The 25,508-nt window shown below is 44.2% G+C and overlaps 1 protein-coding gene across 1 annotated transcript in view; it reads left to right on the top strand.

The window, feature by feature from the left end:
- The first annotated feature begins 1,162 nt into the window (after positions 1-1,162).
- The window catches only part of LOC139229116 (beta-klotho-like), a 35,668-nt gene continuing 11,322 nt past the window's right edge, over positions 1,163-25,508 (top strand). Inside the window, exon 1 of the mRNA XM_070860780.1 lies at positions 1,163-1,915. Coding sequence (XP_070716881.1) covers positions 1,163-1,915 — 753 coding nt within the window. The remainder of the gene's footprint in view (positions 1,916-25,508) is intronic.

Below are 25,508 nucleotides of genomic sequence, written 5' to 3'. Positions count from 1 at the left end.
TTTGTCATACATGATTCTGGTCCCTTCCTCGCCTGAGATAAATGTCTGGGCTATCAGAGCCGCCGCTTCTAAGGTCAAGTCTTTGGTCTCAATCAGTTTCCTGAAAACCTCAGCATGCCCGATGCCCTCAATAAAAAATTCTCGCAGCATCTTCGCTCTGCATGCATCTGTGAACTTACATAGGTTCGCCAATCACCGGAGATCTGCCACGAAATCAGGAACGCTTTGCCCTTCTCGCCGCTGGTGTGTGTAAAACCGGTGTCTCGCCATGTGCATGCTGCTCGCCGGTTTAAGGTGTTCCCCGATCAACTTACTGAGCTCTTCCAACGTCTTGTCTGCCGGCTTCTCTGGCGCTAGAAGGTCCTTCATCAGGGATTACGGTCTGGATCCACAAACCGTCAGGAGATGAGCCCTGCGTTTGTCGGCCGAATCCTGTCCTAACCATTCCTCAGTGACAAAACATTGCTGTAGTCTCTCAATAAAGTCATCCCAATCATCACCAACACTGTACCTCTCTTCTCTGCTGCTAGTGGCCATGCTTGAGTGGTTTAAATCCCAGTTTCTCGTCGCCAATGATATGTCCTTACTATACAGTATAAATGCACACGAGGCTCATACTTGAGAGAAGGTCACTCTGTGACCAGTTACCTTTATTGCTAAGACCTCAAGTGATGAAGGTGGGTGGAACTTCCCCTTTTATACCTGAAATCCAGGTTAGGAGTGTCTCCCACAAGTTCACTCCCTTGTGGTCAATTTTCTCAAGGTGTACAAATTAGGTCAGCTTATATATGGGTTACAATGATAGTTGAATACATGACAGATAGATTGATGGATAGACAGATAAATAGATAGATACGTAGATAATAATTAATTGTTAGTGGCTTACATTACTTGCAATTGCTAGGTTTTGCCAGTAATGTTGTACACCTTGCAGATGATGAATTCTGACACGGACCTATCCAATGTGCTGTTTCAGCAACAATGTTTAAACAGCCCATAGTTAGAAGTCCAGAAGTAGCTAATCATTGACAGAGATCTGATATAACAACGCAGTTAAACTCGTGCTTGGTTCACTTTTAATTGAGGCAGCCTACTGTGTTTCAGTCATGTTATTAACAATAATGAACTGACTCTGATCTGTTTTGGGATCCACATACACACGATGAGTGAGTGTGGGTTAAGGAGACTTTTCACAAGTCTCCTTTTGTTTTATATTGGAGGAAACATTACTGTTCAAGGAGAACCAGGGGCAGGAAAAGCTGTCTGGGAAAACAAATGGAGCCACAATTATATGAAGAGTAGCGAGCTTTTTCTATATGACACCTTTCCTAGGAACTTCATGTGGGGTGTGGGAAGTTCTGCGTTTCAGATCGAAGGAGGTTGGAAGAAGGATGGAAAAGGACCTTCTGTCTGGGATTACTTTACCCACACTGAAAACTTCAGATTCAACTACGCTACTGCAGATACTTCCAGTAACAGTTACACCTTCCATGACAAGGACTTGGCTGCTCTCGAAACCCTGGGAGTCACTTCTTACCTTTTCTCCATCTCCTGGCCCCGGCTATTTCCAAACGGAATGGTGAAATCTGTCAACAGCAAGGGTGTCCATTACTACAATACACTTATTGACAACCTGATACAAAGAAAAATGATCCCGATTGTCACCCTCTACCACTGGGATCTGCCTTTAGCATTGCAAGAGCAGTATGCCGGCTGGAGCAGCGAGGCGATGATTGATATATTTAATGAATACGCTAAATTCTGCTTTCAGGCATTCGGGGATCGTGTTAAATTTTGGATCACAATCTATAATCCTTTCCTAATTGCCTGGCATGGATACAAAACAGGGGAATATCCTCCTGGACAGAGAGAGAAACCTACAGCAATGTATACTGTAGGGCACAACCTGATTAAGGTAAAATAGAAATAGAAATTCGTGTTTTATATTTTTTTCACTTCTTTAATTTTACATTAGAGATATCCCTCTGTTAAAGGAGAATGTCTTTTTGTCTTCAAAATTAATAGCCTGCTGTTGAAATTATAGGAACATTCGGTCTTAAAATATGATTTTTGGGAATGTGAATTTGTTAGTGGGTCATTAATTACTGAGAATAACAGGCATCTTCAGCTTTTCACTGAAAAAGGATTTTACTCCTGTGACTAGATGATGTTTGTGTAGCTGTGTTGCTCTTGACTTGGCCTCAACCCCCTCCAAGTCTATTACTGTTTTCCTCACTTACTTCTATTTTGCGAAGCACACTGGAATGGTTTTTAACCTTAAAGGCGCTATATAAATTCAAGGAGATGCTGGAGTTTCTATTCTCACAGCTTGAGATTGGCTCCTCCTACTCCCCTCCCTCAGCCTCTCATTATGTTAAAGTAACTATATAAATGTACATTATTGTTGACTAGATGATCTGACTCCAGACTAACATTAATACTGCGTAAACGATTTTTAAAATTGTCTTGCAGAACTCTGTTAAATTAAATAAGATTCACTAAATAAATCCCTCGTTATTCATAATTTGTCATACGAACATATAAACAATGACGGATAGGTAAAGACCATCTGGTCTATCGAGCCTGTCCCACACAACTGTGATACCTTGTGTATCACAACATATACACTCCACCCCACCCAAAATCATGTGATCTCCTCTAGATCTATACATGTTTATTTTTCTGAAGGCAATCTATAGAGTCTTACAGGATTTTTAAACAGATTAAACGTTAGCAGGGGTTTCCAACCTCTGTTATTTTACCCTGTTTAATTGTCTACCATGGAATCCCAGTGGTCATGTACTCACCAGCTGTATACTATGGAGTCCCTCGGGACATTTACTACAGTTTTGGAATGGAGTTTCTTTACTTGGTACAACGGCACAAACTGTACATGTTCCTATATGAATGTTTCTTTGGTTTGGCTATGGAACATTTAGAGGCTGTACTCCAGTCCTGGGGTTTTTGCAACAACACATTAACGAGATGGAGAGTGGGAGTTCCTGTTTATTTTAAGCTGGTAACCCTCTTTATCCTGAGATTCTCCTCCCACCTTTTCTAGGGTAAAAGTTTTGAGGCATCAAACAGCACCAGCTTCCAACCCCCCCAGGCATTGAGCACCTTCAACAGCCTCAAACAAAAAGTGACCAAAGTAGTGATTCATTTTACATTAAAACAGACAGGAATTTACATTTTAGGTTTGAAGTAAAAAAGCAAAGAAATTGCTGCACTCACACAGACTCAAGTCCAGGTGATCAGACATGTTGTTATTTACGACTTTATCTCCCCCACCCCTCCAAAACAAAATCTACTTTCCTCCGATTTAATCATGTTTGTTTTTCTCTCTCGCTTTCCTTCCACTACAAACTGCTCCAAAACGTATCACTGGATGAGACACATCCTGTGATCTTCCTGTGTGTGTCTGTCTCACTTTCTCTCTTCTCCCCAAAGCCTTCCAGCTGCTGCCACAATTAACGTCTCCATTAAATAACATGCACAGGGACGCGGAGTGTAAGTGCAGGAGAGAATATGTCCCAGTACTTGCAGACACTCATCTCAGGACCAATGGTTCAAGAGTGAGATATCCATGTCTCATAGACAACATGTAACTCCGGTTGTAGCTTATATACCATGGGATACTTTGCTAAAGATAATGGCCTTGAAATTCCACAGTACCTCCAGTGGGAGACTGGTAGAACTGCCACAGAATTTCACACCCCAAGTGTTTGGGGTAATTTAGGAATCTGTTACTGCCCCAAGTCAGTTGGTAGAGAATGCTTCTGAGTGTGGAACTGAACCACATGACAAACTTCTCAAGATGCTGTTATCAGAGGACATTGAGAAGGCAGTAGGAGAGAAGTTACACAGTTTTGAGCAGGTGGAGAGAGAGGTGGCAAGGAGGAGCAGTTTGGGGAAATAAAGAATGAACAAACTTGCCTTGACATGGTAGTTGATCAAGCATAAAGGACCCCAAAGTGTTTCACATCCAATGAAATATTTTTTGAAGAGCAGTCATGTTGTTATGTAGGCAAATGTAGGAATCTAATGTTCATATAGCAAGATCCCACAAACAGCAAAATAAATGGGGCAAACTGCATATGCCAAAATCTGAAATTAACAGAAATAGCTGGAGATACACAGCAGGTCAGTCAGCATCTGCAAATAGAAAAGGACAGGTTATGATGTTTCAGGCATAAAACCTTGCTGACTAACCAGCTGTGAATCTCCAACATTTTCTCTATTTATCCCACAAATGAAAAGAATGACCATTTAATGTATTTTAGTGGTGATGGTTGAGGGAGGAGTGTCAGCCAACATTCAGGGAACTCCATGCTCTTCTTCAAAAGGTTCCATAGGATCTTTTATATCTAAATAAATTGGCAGATGGGATATCAATTTAATATCTCATCTTAACGACGGCACCTTTGCCAAAGCAGCACTCCATCGTGGTGCATTGTTATTCTGAATTATGCAGTCAAGTCCTGGAGTGGTGCTAAAACCCACAGCCTTCATAGAAATATAGAAACATAGAAAATAAGTGCAGGAGTAGGCCATTCGGCCCTTCGAGCCTGCACCACCATTCAATAAGATCATGGCTGATCATTCCTTCAGTAACCCTTTCCTGCTTTCTCTCCATATTCCTTGATCCCTTTAGCCGTAAGGGCCATATCTAACTCCCTCTTGAATATATCCAATGAACTGGCATCAACAACTCTCTGAGGCAGGGAATTCCACAGGTTAACAACTCTATGAGTGAAGAAGTTTCTCCTCATCTCAGTCCTAAATGGCCTACCCCTTATCCTAAGACTGTGCCCCCTGGTTCTGGACATCCCCAACATCGGGAACATTCTTCCCGCATCTAGCCTGTCCAGTCCAGTCAGAATCTTATATGTTTCTATGAGATCCCCTCTCATCCTTCTAAACTCCAGTGAATAAATGCCCAGTTGATCCAGTCTCTCCTCATATGTCAGTCTAGCCATCCCTGGAATCAGTCTGGTGAACCTTCGCTGCACTCCCTCAATAGCAAAAATGTCCTTCCTCAGAATAGGAGACCAAAACTGAACACAATATTCCAGGTGGGGCCTCACCAAGGCCCTGTACAACTGCAGCAAGACTTCGTTGCTCCTATACTCAAATCCCCTTGCTATGAAGGCCAACATACCATTTGCCTTCTTCACTGCCTGCTGCACCTGCATGTCAACTTTCAATGACTGATGAACCATGACATCCAGGTCTCGCTGCACCTCCCCTTTTCCTAATCTGCCACCATTCGGATAATATTCTGCCTTCGTGTTTTTGCCCCCAAAGTGGATAATCTCACATTTATCCACATTATACTGCATCTGCCATGTATTTTCCCACTCGCCTAACCTGTCCAAGTCACCCTGCAGCCTCATAGTGTCCTCCTCACAGCTCACACTGCCACCAAGTTTAGTGTCATCTGCAAACTTGGAGATATTACACTCAATTCCATCATCTAAATCATTAATATATATTGTAAAGAGCTGGGGTCCCAGCACTGAGCCCTGCGGCACTCCAGTAGTCACTGCCTGCCATTCTGAAAAGGACCCGTTAATCCTGACTCTCTGCTTCCTGTCTGCCAACCAGTTCTCTATCCATGTCAGTACATTACCCCCAATACCATGTGCTTTGATTTTGCACACCAATCTCCTGTGTGGGACCTTGTCAAAAACCTTTTGAAAGTCCAAATACACCACATCCATTGGTTCGTCCTTGTCCACTCTACTAGTTACATCCTCAAAAAATTCCAGAAGATTTGTCAAGCATGATTTCCCTTTGATAAATCCATGCTGACTTGGACCAATCCTATCACTGCTCTCCAAATGCGCTGCTATTTCATCCTTAATGATTGATTCCAACATTTCCCCCACCACCGATGTCAGGCTAACCGGTCTATAATTACCCGTTTTCTCTCTCCCTCCTTTTTTAAAAAGTGGTGTTACATTAGCAACCCTCCAGTCCATAGGAACTGATCCAGAGTCGATAGACTGTTGGAAAATTATCACCAAATGCTATCTAAAAAAGAAAGCAGACAGAAAGCAGGAAACTATAGACCGGTTAGTCTAACATCTGTTGTTGGGAAAATGCTGGAGTCCATTATTAAGGAAGCAGTAGCAGGACATTTTGAAAAGCATAATTCAATCAAGTAGAGTCAGCATGGTTTTATGAAAGGGAAATCATGTTTGACAAATGTGCTGGAATTCTTTGAGGATGTAACAAGCAGGGTGGATAAGGGGAAACCAGTGGATGTGGTGTATTTGGATTTCCAGAAGGCATTTGATAAGGTGCCACATAAAAGGTTATTGCACAAGTTAAAAGTTCACGGGGTTGGGAGTAATATATTAGCATGGATAGAGAATTGGCTAACTAACAGAAAACAGAGAGTCGGGATAAATGGGTTATATTCCGGTTGGCAAACAGTGACTAGTGGGGTGCCGCAGGGATCGGTGCTAAGGCCTCAACTATTTACAATCTATATTAATGACTTGGATGAAGGGACCAAGTGTAATGTAGCCAAGTTTGCTGGTATGGGTGGGAAAGCAAATTGTGAGGAGGACACAAAAAATTTGCAAAGGGATATAGACTGGCTAAGCGAGTGGGCAAAAATTTGGCAGATGGAGTACAATGTGGGAACGTGTGAGGTTATCCACTTTGCAGAAAAAATGGAAAAGCAAATTATAATTTAAATGAAGAAAAATTGCAAAATGCTGCAGTGTATTAAACACAAAAAGTTAGTATGCAGGTACAGCAAGTAGCCAGTAAGGCAAATGGAATGTTGGCCTTTATTGTAAGGGTGATGGAGTATAAAAGCAGAGAAATCCTGCTACAACTGTACAAAGTATTGTTGAGGCCACACCTCGAGTACTGTGCACAGTTTTGGTCTCCATAATTAAGGAACAATACACTTGTATTGGAGGCTGTTCAGAGAAGGTTCACTCGGTTGATTCCGGAGATGAGGGGGTTAACTTATGAAGATTGGTTGAGTAGGTTGGGCCTATAATCATTGGAGTTCAGAAGAATGAGAGGTGATCTTATCAAAACATATAAGATAATGAGAGGGCTCGACACCATGGATGCAGTGAGGATATTTCCACTCAGGGGAAACTAAAACTAGGGGGCATAGTCTCAGAATAAGCGGCCAGCCATTTAAAACTGAGCTGAGGAGGAATTTCTTCTCTGAAGTTTGTAAATCTGTGGTATTCTCTGCCCCAGAGAGCTGTGGAGGCTGGGTCTTTGAATATATTTATGGCGTAGACAGACAGATTTTTTAGCGATAAAGCATTAAGGGTTTTGGGGAGCAGGGAGGGAAGTGGAGCTGAGTCCATGACCAGATCAACCATGATCTTATTAAATGGCGGGTACTCCTGCTCCTAGTTCTTATGTTCTTATGTATAGTGGCCGACAGTATTACTTTCTTAAATGAGCTCTATGGAATTTGAAATAAAAAGAAAAGCTGTAAACGCAGGAAATCAGAAAATTCTTCAGGGAGTTGATGTCTAACGAGCATGGAAACCCATCACCATGTTTAAGAATCCCCAAACCAAGCCTTTAAGAAATCCAGACAAGTAGAGTTTCTGTGAGTTTGAAGTGGAATTTTGAATTCTCTACCTGTAGGGTCACACCCTGTGCTCCTAAGTATAGAGGGGGAAAAATCCAGTCACGCCTCAGTTGGGGCGGTAACTCAGGCGGTGCGGTAATTTTAGCGCCTTGAAAAAGTTTGCGCCACCTGCGGATAAATTTGTCGGAATTGGGTGAAGAGCTGAAGGTGGCACAAAATCATCGGATGCACTTTTGACCTGGGGGGTGGGGCACTCACGAAGAGGTCGGCGCTAAATTTATCCAACCCATTGCGCATGCGCTGATCTCCGATTCAGATCCTGGGAAAAGCCGAGTCTTAATGGCGCGGCATAGTAATGCACCCATTAAATATTTTCAAAATCATTTGTTTTCAAGCTAAACTATTATGTCTGTCTGCCACTGCAAACTCGGAAGCACCTGCACCATGCTCTGTGTCGACCTTGCAATGACTCTGACCTCCGAGGGAAGCGCTTCCTCATCCCTTTAAGTAGCTACCAGTTAACGACTCTACAGGCCTGTATCGACTGTTTTCCAGACGTTGTTATTGGCGGGTGCTCAGTGAGGCGGCCGCAGCTAATTTAGTGAGCTGTGCGCAAGCATGGGCATTGCACGAGGACTAACGTCATGATCAGAGTGATCATCAGCATCCAGGCACTAGCGACTTGCGTCCCTGCTAAATATGTAATGAATTTTCCGGCAGGGTACTAATAGATGCTGCCCGCCCAGCTTAGGCTCTAACGTTCGTATTAACCCCCACTGGGCACTAACTGAGGCTATAGACAACCGAAAATTCAACCCAGATACTTTGGATGCAATTTAGCCCAAAAAACATTTGCTGCTATATCTCCAAGAGCGCCTACATCCACCTTTGTTACAGCACCCATCTCCGTCCCTACCTCAGCTCATCTGCTGCTGAATCCCTCATCCTTGCCTTTGTTACCTCTCGTCTCGACTATTCCAATGCTTTCCTGGCCAGCCTCCCATCGTGCACCCTCTACAAAATTGAGTTTATCCAAAGTTTTGCTCCCATGTCCTAACTCACACCAAATCCCGTTTACCCATCACTCCTATGCTCGCTGATCTACATTAGTTTTCGGTCTGGCAACGCCTCGATTTTAAAATTCTCATCTTTGTTTGCAAATCCCTCCATGGACTCACCTCTCTCTATCTCTGTAACCTCCTCCAGCCCTACAACCCTCCGAGATCTCGACGCTCCTACAATTCTGGCCCCTTCCACATCCCTGATTTTCATTGCTCCACCATTTGTGACCGTGCCTTCAGCTGCCGAGGCCCTACGCTCTGGAAATCTCCCCTTAAACCTCCTCGCTTCTCTCTCCTCCTTTAGAATGCTCCTTCAGACCTACCTCCTTGACAAAACATTTGGTTACCTGTTCTAATATCTCGTTATGTGGCTTGGTGTCAAATTTTGCTCTTGTGAAGAGCTTTGGGAAGTTTAACTACATTGAATGCACTATATAAATACACGTTGTCATTGAGTTAGCTGATCTCAGCTGGACCAGTAATAGGATCTCTGGAAAATGCTTTTTGTTCCTGTTCCAGAGAGAGGTACAAAGGATGCTTCTCTCCTTCCAAGGTGGACTAACTGATATAGTTAATCGACACCTGCCCGTCAGTTGGGGTAAAAGGAAGGCTTCTCTTCCCTGGGGTAGGTTAACTGATATAGATAATCGACTCCTCGCCCAGCTTCCCACTGTATAACGACCAGGAAGTAAACAAACGAAACCTCAGGTTTACCGGTTTTATTACAAGCAATGCACGGGAAGGTTCAGTCTAAAACCTCTGAAATACAAGAGGTTTCAAGTACAATTTATACAGGTTTTGGAAAGGAGCACCCTCCTACAAAATCCTCGATAGGTCTAATTCTATCAGCGAAGTTACATTGATTTGTCGACTCTTATCAAACTGTCTCTGAGTGGTATATGCAATTGCCCACCTTCTATGATGTTGTTCCATGACTTGCGCTTTGCCACAGTATAATAGACACCTAAACTGGCTTCTTTATCTCTTCCTCAGAGACTTCTGATCAGCAATTGCTGATTTTGCTGTTTAAGTATTAGAGGTTACAGATTCAGTTTAATGCGTTATACATTTGTGCTATACCTACATAAGCAAGTGTTACATACATAGGCAATTATACAACCATCCTAATACTGATAAGTTCACTACCTTCAGCATAATTCTGACCACCTATTTGAAACTCTTACAATTTATGCCTTACAATTCCCCCCTAATGGCCCTTGGCTATATGCCCAAGATAGGCCATTTCCCAATTAATACCTCATGGGTGAGCTTACGGGGTTGTCCTTTCACTTGGGTAGCACTGCTTCCCAAGCTGCAGGATTTACCTGTTGGCTTTTCCATCAGATTATACTAAGTTAGTCCTTTCTGCCGGACTGTCTGATTTCCCTTTATTCAATGTTTTAACTATAGTGCGGGCTCGGGCCTGCCTCTTACGTCGGTTACACCTTTTTACAGGATAATACTAGCAAGATCAGTTCCCTTGCACTACAACCATTACATTTAGTCCAGCATAGTTTGTGTATAAGTCCTTTTTAGCCAACATTTTCTCGGTATTCGAATTATGCCCCGCCTGGGGTATCCTCTGTTTCTTCTCTTTCCTCCACTTGGGGTCTTGTCTATTCTGCCGAATTTCTGCCCCGCCTGGGGTATCCTCTATGTTGTCAAATGGTGTCTAATTCAGTCGAGTTTGTTCCTCTTTCAGTTCAAGTATCGGTTTTCCTTGTGGCCCGATGGCCTTCGCATAACCTCCTCAGGTAATGTCCATCATTGTCCCATTGATCTTTTCTCTTTTAGCTCAGGGGTTATAATAAACCTGTTTATATCTGCCTCGTCAAGCGGAGTAAAGCAGAGGTTAATATTTCCTCATGGAACAGCGATAATTTAGTAGTCCTGTGTTAGGGGGGGTGATACTCAAGGTGCACCCGTCCACTTGGTTATATCCACAGTCATCTTTGATCATTGGTAATGGATCTCGACATAAAGCAACTTGGTTATTTTTATAACAATCGTCTATGCTGAGACTCTTAGTACTGTTGTTCTCTTCAGTTACATTTCTGGTTTGTCATGGTACCGCACGCGAGTTTGATTTCTTATTTCTCCTACATTGTTTGGTATAGAGGATCTCCCTTTGTCACCATACTGTGGTATAGATAATACAAAACCTATTATATTTAAATGTCCGGTTACACATCTAGCCTTTGGGACCCAAGCATGACTGTTCCTCCGCACTTTGCAGGCATGAGTCATGTTTTTGTCCAAGGTCCAGTTGGTAAATACATCAAGTGTTATCCAATCTGGCACCTTTCCATTCTGAAGCTGCTCTAAGTTATGTTGTATTCCATTGAGCAACCATGCTCCATATCTGTACATACTAGTTCTGTCTGTATGGTTTTACTTAAGTTCCGTTCTGCTCTATTCATCGAATTGATAGTTCTGGCGTGGTCTGGTGTGGGCCACTTGTAATAATTTCCTTTCTGTGCCATTACCCAGTTGTGCCTGTATCTTTTCATTGTGCTCGTCCCTTTCCAGCAATCCCTGTATGGTTCATGTTAGAGTGTTACCTCGATTATCTATCATGTGTAGGTCTATAGTGTTTACCATCGCAACTCTCGCCGCGTATCCCGCCGTGTACCATTTCTAGGTATCCCTCTTTTTCCTCGGTCCCGTTTTTTATCTGACCCTCTTGCCACATTAAACTTCATGGTTTTTGATTCAGGGCCTTTAAGTGCTCGCAGGGTCAGGCTTATATTGTTTAATCCGTAGAAGTTGGGGGTGGTTATAGTGTTTAAATTTAAGAATACAGTAATTATTCGCTGACGTACCCCGAAGTGTATCTTATCCTTGGTCTGCCTTATCAATCCCCCTTTTGCCCCAGTGTTTATAGTTGGACACGTTTGTGGTGCTGGGGGTGTGATGGTCGGGGCCCTGGTAGTGCTCACTGTTGCTAAAGTAGTGGGTGGGGTCATGTTGCTGGGTCTGTCTCGGGAGATATCCCTCCACCACCATTCATAGATAGTGAGTGAAACCTGCATCCCCTTCCCTGGGGGCAGTATCTCTGTCCCTCCTGATTATAAAACACACCGTGGTCTTATTCCCACTAATTATTGATCCCATATTACCAGCCCATTCCCAATGTTGTTTTGTTTCCTCGTTACATTGTTTTATGCCCGTTTTTTAAGTCTACTGTTGCTCCGTCCGTCACCATCAGTGTTTTTGATTCTTTTTAAACTAAGTCACCCGAGTCCCTGTAATACAGGCCTTGCTGTCCCTCAGCCTGTTGTCCTTGATATGAGGCTGCGTTATCCACGTTATTTCCACGAGCACTAGAGTCCTGTAAAAAACAATATTTCCTGGTCGTCACTGGTTAGTTAATGACCATGGTTTTTTAACTGAGTCCAGTGATTCCACTTGCCGATTCCCTTTATAACTATTATAACTTACTATTATTACCTGATAGGGTCTGGTCCATTTGGGTGCCCACCTGGACCTCTCTGTGGTAATCACCTGACTGCCTACTTGGGGTGTTTGGACCTTCTGTTCCTTAGTGTCATTCTTTAAGTCCTTGATTTGCTAATCTCTAGCCTGTGTCTTTAAATCATGTAATTGCTTACAGAGTTCCATTACAAATTTCCGTATCCTGTCTTTTTTTTAATTCAAAGGGTGTTAGTCCTGTCGTCTGACTAGAGGTTGCCTTGAGCTTCATTAGTACTCGGGGTATCTGTCTATCCATCCCTTTCCAATCTCTTTGATATAGGATATTTTTGCCTGATCCCTAGTAAAGAGCAGGCCTGTTTCATTATCTTCCCTGTGAAATGTGTACCTTGATTTAAGTCTACTTTAGTGGCATTATTTCTTCTACTAGGATCCTGGCCAAGGTTTCTGCTGAACAATTTCTAGTGGCGAAAGCCTCTACCCACTCATAAACTGGTCCAGGCAGTTTGTCTTCCCTTTGTTGCTGGGTAATGGTCCTGTAAAATCTATCTGCAAGTTTTCCAGGGTTCTTTCAGTCGGGGCTGATGTCCCATTCTGACCTTTACTTGCCCCCCGTGTTGTATTTTGAGCATATTACGCACCTTCTACAAGTGGTCCCCTATATCTCTACCCATTTCCTTCCACCACCAGCATCTGGACATCAAGCTTATCATGTTGGTTCTACTTGTATGGACATACCCGTGGTATACATTTAATAGGCTCCCCTGGATGCATTCTGGGGCCACTGCATTCGCATTATTTCTTCCATATCCCGTCGGTCCCTTGTTGGGCCCCTCTTTGCTTCCACCCCTCCTTTTCCTGTGGAGTGGCTTCCCCCTGTACCTTAAGCATGTTTACTTCCTCAGGCCCGATTGTACATGCTCTGACTTGGGCTTCCTCGGCCAGTGTACCTGTCTCTGCTACTCGCTTGGCTGCATCATTCCCCTGTTGATGTTGATCGCACACTCTTGGGGTAGGAGGGAGGCTTCGACTAATCTTTTAACAATCTCCTCATGTTTACTCAGCCCTCCTCCTGAGGTCATGTATCCCCGTCTGCTCCAGGCTATTATATAATCATGCACTACTCCAAAAACATATCCACTGTCTGTATAGATGTTTACTCTGTTTCCCCTAGACAGCCTCAGAGCTTCAGTGAGAGCCATTAATTCAGCCACTTGAGCTGATTGACCCCCTTCAAACTGTCCTTTCCTTTTGACCTGTCCGCTGCTATCTACCACGGCCCGTCCATGGTGTCCCATCTGGTGCCGAGACCCATCTACATATAGATCCATGTCTGCCTCTTCAAGCTTGACTACTGCCCTTGTCTTCTCCTGTCGGGCGATACTGATGCTCCTTTCCCTGTGTAACGATCCATCCTGCAGAGTTGTTACAGTTGTCTTTTATTGTTACCGTCCCATTGGGGAATAAGAGTATGCTTCCCACCTTGCTCGTCACGCATTGGATACCATTTTTAGCCTTCCTGTATTAAGCAATTCTACTAAAGTATGCTGGGTATGTGACCCGACATTACTATGCCACTGGCCTATGCCTGTCCCCATGTAATGATCTTTACTGTGGTGAGTATAGATGTGGAAGGGCCTATTCTGGTCGGGTAATCTTGTGAGAGCTTGCTTCAACCTTACAACCACAATTTCCTGATCTCGGCATTTCTGCAGTAGTTGAATAACCCTAGTACCTGTCTGACCCCTTTCACGGTTCCTGGTCTGGGCATTGATTGAATTGCTTCCTTTCTGTCCTTAGGCATCTGTCATGTATCCTAGATGTTACTTCGCTCCTTCCCACCTGCACCTTCCGAGGATTTATTTTTAATCCTGCACTCTGTGTAGCTGCTAGCACTGTAGTTGAAGCTAGTATGTGTTGTTGTTCTGTGCTGAAGGCAATAAGGATATCATCCACATCCTGTGAAAGGGTGCTCCCTTCTTTGCCTGTTGTGAGCCTCACCTTCCTGCACCTCTTCCCTTATTGCAGCTAAAACATCAGGCGAGCTGCGCAGGGGTGTGTCTCCTCCCCCTTCGTCTCTGCTGCTATTTTTGCTATTTTCTCCCTTTGTTTTGACTTTAAGTCTTCTATGTGTTCTGCCCATTCCAAAATTTCATCGTAATCATCTCCTATCTTAAATCCTAACTTAATCTTTTGATGTGCCTCTCCTAGTCCATCTTTAAACATTTTCAAGAATGCTGCATTTTTGTCAGGGTCATCAGCCCCAGAGTGGTTTTTGTATTCAATCCACTTTCATTCCCCGTACTCCTCTACCCTTTTGCCTGCCTTTAGAGTCACAGTATCCTAATCCAATCTTTTGTCAGAATTCTGTATTTCTACTATTTTGCTTTAGGGGTTGGTAACTTATTCAATAGAATTTGTCTCTCCTGTGGGCTGAGGGGTACCTCCTGTATGGTAATGTGGGCTGCTCTACGTCCATTGGTGGGAATGATAGTGCAATGCACTATCTGTCTGGTCCTGTCTTTATCTCTTCCAGCTTATTTATCTTAGCTTCTAACTCTTGAATTTGTTTTGTTTGAGTATCTATCTGTCCTCTGTAGCAGGCGAGTATTATTACATAGGCTTTCTTCGTTTTATTTTTATTCACGTCAGGTCTGTCAGGTGAGTCTTCTTTCTTTTGTTAAGAAATTCAAATTAATAATGTCCAGTATAAAACAGCCATCAATGGAAAAGGTTAACTCCTTTATAGGTTTGTAAGAAGGCCTAACGGCCTTTGCATTACGTAACTTTGCATAACCATCCGAAAATGATTCCCCAAATCTTTGTGCTTTCAAAACTTGCTTAGAAATTAGGAATCTGTTAAAACAGCAGAAATCATCAGTAAAATTATCATAATAAAACCTTTTCATTGGGAAAGACAGCATTTTAGATTAAACTCCAATTTCTCTAAACTTCCAATTCAAATACTTGCCAAAGATTTTTTCATTGATTTAAAACGAGACCACACATTTTTAATAGCTATTTTGTTTACTGAAATCCAATTTTCACACAAGCTATATACATTCCAGCATTTAGTTTTTATGGTCCCGTTCACTGAGCACATCTTGTGTTTTATTTCTCTCGGCACAAAATCTAAACTTTCATGCCAGTTCCATCTTTTTTAAGAATTCTCTAATTCCCAGTTTTTTCTTTCCTTTGCTGAGTTCGCATAACTTAGATTTTTTTTCCCTTTTGAATCTGAACTTAATTTTTTGATGACCTTCCTCTAGTCCATAGTTAAAGATCTTTGTTTCTCGTTCTCGGCACAAAACTTCGTGTCGGGTTTAACTTGTAAGTTTTTATATTTAAACCAATATCTTTTTCACAGCCAATTTAAATCTCCTTTCTTCAAATTAGGTTTTGTATTTTGATGATCTTCCTCCAGTCCATTTTCCTAAACATCTTTGTTTCTCTCTCTAGCAGCTGCAGCTTTCAAGGTCGCATTTTTATCTTTAGACAAAAATACGCTGTCCTTTGTAAATTCAATTTTTTTCCCCAATTAGATGTTCAAGTTTTCTCAGCTAGCATATATACCCGGGACCCTTTTGGTCCATATTCCAGAGAACCCACTTGGTCTTCATTTTATCCCACTGGCCAGTTTTCCCAAACATCCTGGGGTTCCACCCCCCTTTTTAGATTGTATTCCTTCATGTTTGCGCTGCGCACGATCAATCCCGGCTTCTCCGTGTTATTACCGTGTCACGCTTCGGGACATACACCTTATTTTTCCTCTAATGATTGCTCTCCCCCTTAGGTTGTATTTCCTTCTTTTTCAGGCAATTCACCTATTCCCAACCTTGGTTTTCGTCCTTCTGTGGTTCGCTATAACTTGTTCTACAGATTACCCCTTCTAATTCTTTATACAGATTACCTCCTTCCCCATCAATGCTACAGCTGCAGTGGGTACAAAACATACTCACTGCCGTTCAGCTGTCACATCATCCAGGTCAGAGGGTCGATATCCTGTTCGTGACGCCTAATGGAGGGGTACAAAGGAGGCTTCTCTCCCTCAAAGTGGATTAACTGATATAGTTAGTCGACACCTCGCCCTTCTGTTGGGGTTAAAAGGAAGGCTTCTCTTCCCTGGGGTGGATTAACTGATATAGATAATCGACTCCTCGCCCAGATTCCCACTGTATAACGACCAGGAAGTAAACAAATAAAACCTCAGTTTTACCGGTTTTATTACAAGCAATGCACGGGAAGATTCAGTCTAAAACCTCTGAAATACAAGAGATTTCAAGTACAATTTATCGAGGTTTTGGAAAGGAGCACCCTCCTACAAAATCCTCGATCGATCTTATTCTATCAGCGAAGTTACATTGATTTGTCGACTCTTATCAAACTGTCTCTGAGTGGTATATGCAATTGCCCACCTTCTATGATGTTGTTCCATGACTTGCGCTTTGCCACAGTATAATAGACACCTAAACTGGCTTCTTTATCTCTTCCTCAGAGACTTCTGATCAACAACTGCTGATTTTGCTGTTTAAGTATTAGAGCTTAATGAGTTATACATTTGTGCTATACCTACATAAGCAAGTGTTACATACATAGGCAATTATACAGACCCTCCTAATACTGATAAGTTCACTATCTTCAGCATAATTCTGACCACCTATTTGCAACTCTTACAATTTATCCCTTACAATCACTATTCTGTGATACCCTACTAGATAGTTCACAGGATATTAGGTGAGGATAGGATTGGGTTTGGCTGTTATGTCCTCCATAATCAAATATGCCTCTGGCACTTGGGGCTAGAATTTATATCTTTGAACAGGTTACCGCCAGAAGTGCGGTGGAGCTGCATTTCATAGAATCATAGAAATTTACAGCACCGAAGGAGGCCATTTCGGCTCGTCGTGTCCGCGCCGGCCGGCCAAGAGCTATTCAGCCAACCTAATCCCACTTTCTAGGTCTTGTAGGTTACAGCACTTTAAGTGCATATCCAACTATTTTTTAAATGTGATAAGGGTTTCTGCCTCTACCTCCCTTTTAGGCGATGAGTTCCAAACCCCCACTACCCTCTGGGTGAAGAAATTTCCTCTGAAATCCCCTTTTCCCAATTACTTTAAATCTATGCCCCCTGGTTGTCGACTCCTCTGCCAAGGGAAACAGCTCCTTCCTATCCACTCTATCCAGGCCCCTCATAATTTTATACACCTCAAACAGGTCTCCCCTTAACCTCCTTTGTTCCAAAGAAAACAGACCCAGCATCTCCAATCTTTTCTCATAGCCAAAATTCTCCAGTCCAGGCAGCATTCTTGTAAATCTCCTCTGCATCCTTTCCAGTACAATCACATATTTCCTATAATGTGGTGACCAGAACTGCACACAGTACTGCAGCTGCGGCTTAACCAGTGTTTTATACAGTTAAAGCATAACCTCCTTACTCTTGTATTCCATGCTTCAACTAATTAAGGCAAGTATTCCATATGCCTTCTTAACCACATAATCTACCTGGCCTGCTACCTTTAGGGATCTGTATACTTCACTTTGTTCCTCTACACTTCTCAGTGTCGAACCAGTTAATGTGTATTCCCTTGCCTTGTTAGACTTCCCCAAATGCATTACCTCACACTTATCTGGATTGAATTCCATTTGCCACTGTTCTGCCCACCTGACCAGTACATTGATATCTTCCTGCAGTCCGCAGCTTTCTTCTTCATTATCAACCACACAGCCTATTTTAGTGTCATCTGCAAACTTCTTAATCATACCCCCAACATTCAAGTCCAAGTCATTGATATATACCACAAAAAGCAAGGGACCCAGCACTGAGCCCGACAGAACCCCACTGGATGCAGCCTTCCAGTCACAAAAACGCCCATCAACCATTACCCTTTGTTTCCTGCCCCTGAGACAATTTTGGATCCAACTTGCCACTTTGCCCTGGATCCCATGCACTTTTACTTTCATGACCAGTCTGCCATGTGGGACCTTATCAAAAGCTTTGATAAAATTCATATACACTACATCATACGCACTGCCCTCATCGACCCTCCTGGTTACCTCCTTGAAAAATTCAATCAAGTTAGTCAGACACAACCTTCCCTTAACAAATCCATACTAACTGTCCTTGACTAATCCATGTCTTTCCAAATAAAGATTTATCCTGTCCCTCAGTATTTTTTCCAATAATTTTCCCACCACTGGGGTTAGGCTGACTGGCCTGTAATTACTCGGTGTATCCTTTTATCCCTTTTTAAACAAAGGTACAAGATTAGTTCTCCTCCAGTCCACTGGCACCACACCTGTAGCCAAGAGGACTTGAAAATGATGGCCAGAGCCTTTGCTATTTCCTCTTTTGCCTCTCTTAACAGTCTGGGATACATTTCATCCAGGCCTGGGGATTTATCCACTCTCAAAGCTGCTGAGCCTCTTAATACTTCCTCTCTTACTGTGAAGTATCAAATAACTCCACGAGGCCAAGTACGGTGAGCTAGTTTTGGCATGACCTTACTCCAGTTTATTCATTCTCAAAGTGATGATTCAACGTGGCTGCCAACATTATATACACGGCTTGCACATGTCTGCCAGTGACCATTAGGACTCCGATAGTCGTGCCCTCAGTGGCAGGTAAAACCCAGTTAACATACTGTTATGTATGCAATTAAGGTTCAAACTGACTCCTGTTTAACTAAGCAAGGTACAACCTTCGCTCTGCTTTATTTAGGCCCAAAGTGCCTGACTCTCAAAATGGTTGGCCTTTTAAACCTGAGCAGCACCATGTGCATGCTGCTCAGTGGCCATGATCAATGATGCCATTGGGTGGCTACAAACAGAATGTACATACATGATAATACCCCACTCTGAGATCTTTCACAGGTTGAGACGGTCCGGTGCTTTACGCTCCCGGGTTGACCGTCTTAGTTCGATTCCAGCCTTGGGTGAACGTGCGGGGTCTGCTGTGGCTGGTGGCTGGATGGCTGACTTGTTGGGGGTGGCAGTGGCCATGTCAGGAATTGCAAGTCCATTTTTATTGAACAGGTCTGTGATGGAAATTCCGGGTTCACTGATGACCCTTGAGTCCACTGAAAACTACTGGTAGGTTGGTTGGTCATCGATGGTTTCTTCGTCCGACTGTTCTGGCTTGTCTGTGTGCCGCTGCTTTGTCTGATCCATGTGTTTCCTGCAAGTTTGCCCATTCTTGAACTTAATAACAAATACTCTGTTGCCCTCCTTGGCCATGACCATACCAACGATCCATTTGGGACCCTGACCATAGTTCAACACATATACAGGATCATTAACAGAAATCTCGCGTGACACAGTTGCACGATCGTGGTACCCTTGTTGACTTTGTCTTCTCTATTCAATATCATTACTTAAATCCGGGTGTACCAGAGATAGCTTGGTCTTATTTTCATTATGAGTTCAGCAGGCAAGACCCCTGTGAGTGTGTGGGGTCTTGTCCTGTAACTTAGCAGTATGCAGGACAAGCAGGTCTGCAGTGACCCTTGGGTTACTCTCCTCATGCTTTGCTTGATAATTTGTACTGCACGTTCTGCTTGCCCATTGGATGCAGGCTTGAACGGTGCTGACCTTACATGTTTTATGCCATTAAGCCAAACTCCTGAAACTCCTGACTGGTGAAGCACGACCCATTGTTGCTCAACACTATGTCAGGCAGACCATGTGTCGCGAACATGACATTGAGGTTCTCTATGGTTGCCGTGGATGTGCTGGATGACATGATTATGCATTCTATCTGTTATGTATGGAGAAAGAGTCAGACTGAACACTGTGAGCTCAAAGTAAAGTGTGACCTTAGTCTTTTATTGCAGGTCTCCAGAGTGCCTCTCCAACCTGTGAGGCCTCCTTAAATACCTGCGCTCCCAAGGGATTATGGGATTCCTTGGAACTCCAGGGGATGAGCCCTCTGGTGGCTGTACAGAATAAATACAAGTTTACATATATAACAACACTCCCCCTCCCAAAGTCAATAGTGTAACTATTTACAATGTGAGTCGATCTGGGGCCCTTTTTGCCCTGGTTGATCATCTCGGTGTGAAAGCTGGTATTGTTGAATCATTTGTTGGGCCCTCGCTGGGCTGCTGTGCAGCTGGCCTTACTGAGCTGCCTGGTGTGTTGGGTCCTGCTGGGCTGTTGTGGATGATGGGTTCTGCTTCATGGTCAACTGTGGTGCCGGTTGCTACTGGTGTGTATGTTGGGAGATCAAAAAAGGTAGGGTCCAAGGTGGGTTGCTCAGGGTAGTCCATAAATCTGAGTTTGATTTGGTCCAAGTGTTTCCGGTGAATGAGTCCATTTGAAAGTTTGAGCCGAAACACCCTGCTCCCCTCTTTGGCCACGCCATTGCCGGGAAGTCACTTGGGACCTTGTCCATAATGCAATACAAATACAGGATCATTGATTTCAATCTTGCGTGACACATTTGCGCTATCATGGTATGCACTTTGTTGAAGCCGCCTGCTCTCTACCTGTTCATGTAGATCAGGGTGAACTAATGAGAGCCTTGTCTTGAGTGCTTTTTTTCATGAGAAGTTCAGCAGGTGGGATCCCAGTGAGCGAGTGGGGTCTCGTGTGGTCTCGTGTGGCAGCTAAGCAGGACTCGGGATAGACGAGTCTGCAGTGAGCCTTCAGTTACCCTCTTCAAACCTTGCTTGATGGTTTGCACTGCTCTTTCTGCCTGACCATTGGACGCTGGTTGAAATGGGGCAGATGTGACATGTTTGATCCCGTTGCAGGTCATGAATTTATTTGAACTCACCACTGGTAAAACATGGCCTGTTGTCGCTCACCAGGACATTGGGTAAGCCGTGAGTGGCAAACATGGCCCGCAGGCTTTCAGTAGTGGCAGCGGACATGCTAGCCGACATTATCTCACATTCAATCCACTTGGAATATGTGTCCACAACCACAAGAAACATTTTACCCAAGAACGGGCCTGCATAGTCGACATGTATCCTAGACCACGGTTTGGCGGGCCAAGACCATAAACTTAGCGGCGCCTCCCTGGGTACATTGATTAACTGTGAGCATGCAACGAGACCTGGGTGTCATGGTTCATCAGTCATTGAAAGTGGGCATGATGGTACAGCAGGCGGTAAAGAAGGCAAATGGTATGTTGGTCTTCATAGCGAGGGGATTTGAGTAAAGGAGCATGGAGGTCTTACTGCAGTTGTACTGGGCCTTAGTGAGGCCTCACCTGGAATATTGTGTTCAGTTTTGGTCTCCTAATCTGAGGAAGGACGTTCTTGCTATTGAGCAAGTGCAGCGAAGGTTCACCAGACTGATTCCAGGGATGGCTAGACTGACATATGAGGAGAGACTGGATCAACTGGGCCTTTATTCACTGGAGTTTAGAAGGATGAGAGGGGATCTCATAGAAACGTATAAGATTCTGACGGGACTGGACAGGTTAGATGCGGGTAGAATGTTCCCGATGTTGGAGAAGTCCAGAACCAGGGGACATAGTCTTAGAATAAGGGGTAGGCCATTTAGGACTGAGATGAGGAGAAACTTCTTCACTCAGAGAGTTGTTAACCTATGGAATTCCCTGCCACAGTTGTTGATGCCAGTTCATTAGATATATTCAAGAGGGAGTTAGATATGGCCCTTATGGCTAAGGGGATCAAGGGGAATGGAGAGAAGGCAGGAAAGGGGTACTAAGGGAATGATCAGCCATGATCTTATTGAATGGCGGTGCAGGCTCAAAGGGCCGAATGGTCTACTCCTGCACCTATTTTCTATGTTTCTATTACATCTGTGAACGCAGGACTCTAAGTCCGCATCGATACAGGGCCACCACACATGGGATCTGGCTATCGCTTTTATCATCACGATGCCTGGGTGGGTACTGTGGAGGTCATCGATGAGAATGTCTCTGCCCTTCTTGGGGACCACTACTCGATTGCCCCACAGAAGGCAGTCTGCTTGTATAGACATTTCATCTTTGCACCGCTGGAATGGCTTTATCTCTTCCTGCATTTCCACTGGGACACTGGACCAGCTCCCGTGAAGCACACAGCTTTTGACTAGAGATAATAAGGGGTCCTGGCTTGTTCAGGTTTTGATCTGCCGGGCAGTGACGGGTGATTGCTCACTCTCAAATGCTTCCATAACCATGGCTAGATCTGCAGGCTGCGCCATTTCCACCCACGTGGTGGGCAATGGCTGCCTACTGAGAGCATTGGTGCAGTTTTCTGTGCCTGGCCTGTGGCGGATGGCATAGTGGTATGCGGACAATGTGAGCGCCCATCTTTGGATGTGGGCCAATGCGTTGGTATTTATCCCTTTACTCTCGGAAAACAGGGATATAAGTGGCTTGTGGTCGGTTTCCAATTCGAATTTTAGCCCAAACAGGTATTGATGCATTTTCTTTACCCCATAGACACATGTTAACGTTTCTTTCTCAATCTGCTGTAGGCTCTGTCAGCCTTAGACAGACTCCTGGATGCATAAGCAACCGGTTGCAGTTTCCCAAAATCATTAGCTTGTTGCAATACACACCCGACGCCATATGACGACGCATCACATGCTAGTACCAAACGCTTACATGGATCATACAACACAAGCAATTTGTTTGAGCATAACAATTTTTTCTCGCTGTTACAAAGGCATTTTCTTGGCTTTTGTCCCAAACCCATTCATCCCCTTTCTGTAGTAAGATATGCAATGGTTTTAACAGTGTGTTAAGACCTGGTAAGAAGTTACCAAAGTAGTTCAAGAGACCCAGAAACAACCGCAGCTCTGTCACGTTCTGTGGACTCGGTGCGTTCTCGCTTGCCTCCGTCTCCGCGTTGGTGGGCCTGATGCTGTCCGCCGCAATCCTCCTTCCAAAGAACTCCACTTCAGGCGCCAGGAAAACGCATTTCGAGTGTTTTAACCTGAGCCGACGCAGTTGAGTCGACTAAGAACCTCCCCCAGGTGCTGCAGATGCTTGACTGTGTTCCGACCTATGACCAAGATGTCATCCTGGAAGACCACGGTGTGCGGGACCGACTTCGGTAAGCTTTCCATGTTTCTCTGGAATATCGCCGCCTCTGATCGGATTCCAAACGGGCATCTGTTATAAACAAAAAGACCTTTGTGCATGTTGATGCAGGTGAGGGCCTTCGCTGGTTCCTCCAGTTCCTGCGTCATATAGGCTGAAGTCAGATCCAGCCTCGTGAACATATTTCCTCCCACCAGCATTGCAAATAGGTCGTCAGCCTTTGACAGTGGGTATTGGTCCTGCATGGAGAAACGATTAATAGTTACTTTGTAATCGCCACAGATTCTGATGCTGCCATCTCCCTTGAGGACTGGGACGATAGGACTGGCCCACTCGTTGAACTCGATTAGTGAAATGAATCACTCTCTTTGCAGCCGGTCTAGCTCGATTTCTACCCTTTCTCTCATCATGTACGATATTGCTCTCACCTTGTGATAGATGGGTCCCGCCCCCAGAATTAGGTGGATCTGCACTTTTGCTCCTTGGAATGTTCGAACAGCGAAGGAAATTTGTTTAAGACCTGGGCACACGAAGTGTCGTCAGCGGGCAATAGCGCTTGGACATCGTCCAAGTTCCAGCGTATCTTTCCCAGCCAGCTCTTGCCGAGCAGCGTGGGACCATCAACCGGTACCACCCAGAGTGGTAGTTTGTGCACCGCTCCATCGTAGGAGATCTTTACGGTAGCACTGCCGATTACAGGAATCAGTTCTTTCGTGTAAGTTCTTAGTTTCGTGCGAACTGTAGTTAAGACCTTATTCCAATTTATTTATTCTCAAAGTGAGGATTCAACATGGCTGCCAACATTATATACACAGCTTGCATGTGTCTTCCAGTGACCATTAGGACTCCGAAAGTCATGCTTTCCGGTGGCAGGTAAAACCCACTTAACATACATAACACTTACTATGTTTATCTCATCTAATATTTCACACTCCTCCTCCCTCATTGTAAAATCTGCATCGCCCCTCTCTTTTATGAAAACAGATGCAAAGTGTTCATTAAGAATCATACCCACATCTACTGCCTCCACACACGGATTTCCTTTGTGGTCTCTAATAGGCCCTGATATGTCCTTACTATACAGTATAAATGCATACGAGGACGATACTTGAGAGAAGGTCACTCTGTGACCAGTTACCTTTATTACCAAGACCTCAAGTGATGAAGGTGGGTGGAGCTTCCCCTTTTATACCTGAAAGTCCAGGTTAAGAGTGTCTCCCACAAGTTCACCTCCTTGTGGTCAATGTTCTCAAGGTGTACAACGTAGGTCAGTTTATACATGAGTTACAATGATAGTTGAATACATGACATTACCTCCCCCCCAAAGTCTTATTGGGATCACAGGTTAAGTCAAGGGTGGTTTACGCTCTCTTGTAGAGCGCCTGAGTTGGGGCTCCGGTTGTTGGGCGCTGGCCTGAGTGTCTGCTGTTTGCGGTGCCTCAGGCCTGTCCGGACTGCCCACAGTGACTGGGCTCTCCTCCACTTGGTTCCGGTGTTCGGTCACCTGTGGTGGAGTAAACTCTACGTCGTGTTCTTCCTCTGCTTCTTCTATGGGGTTGCTGAACCTCCTTTTAGTTTGATCCACGTGTTTGCGGCAGATTTGTCCATTGGTAAGTTTAACTACCAAAACCATATTCCCCTCTTTGGCAATCACAGTGCCTGCAAGCCATTTGGGCCCTGCAGCATAATTAAGGACAAAAACAGGGTCATTGACATCAATACATCGTGCCCTCGCATTCCTGTCATGGTAGTCACATTGTGACTGATGCCTGCTCTCAACAATTTCTTTCATAGTGGGGTGTATAAGGGATAACCTGGTTTTGAGCATCCTTTTCATAAGTAGCTCTGTGGGTGGAACCCCTATGAGCGAGTGTGGTCAACAGGAGGCATGATAAGCAGCTTTGTAGGGAACCCCCTTGAATTCTGAGCAACCCCTGTTTGATTATCTGCACTACTCGTTCCGCCTGGCCGTTTGAGGCCGGCTTGAACGGTGCCGTTCTGACATGGTTGATTCCATTGCCTGCAATGAAGTCCTGGAATTAAGTGCTTGTGAAGCACAGGCCATTGTTGCTGATGAAGACATCCGATAGTCCATGGGCGGCAAACATTGCCCGTAGACTTTCTACCATGGCAGAGGATGTGCTTGAATTTAAAATGGCACACTCAATCCATTTGGAGTAGGATTCTACTACAACCAAAAACATTTTTCCCATGAAAGGACCTGCATAGTCCACATGGATGCGTGACCATGGCTTGGCGGACAGGACCAGGGGCTAATGGGGTCTTCCCTGGGTTCGCTGCCCAGCTGAGCACACGTGTTGCACCTGCGAACACAAAGTTCCAGGTCTGCATCTATCCCTGGCCACCAAACATGTGACCTGGCAATTGCCTTCATCATGACAATGCCCGGGTGCTCATTGTGAAGTTCTCTGATAAA

The sequence above is a fragment of the Pristiophorus japonicus genome, chromosome 2 (assembly GCF_044704955.1).
Source record: "Pristiophorus japonicus isolate sPriJap1 chromosome 2, sPriJap1.hap1, whole genome shotgun sequence".
NCBI classification, from domain to species: Eukaryota; Metazoa; Chordata; class Chondrichthyes; family Pristiophoridae; genus Pristiophorus; species Pristiophorus japonicus.
The sequence above is the reverse complement of the archived record's forward strand: the minus strand, read 5'-3'. Positions and strand labels throughout refer to the sequence as shown.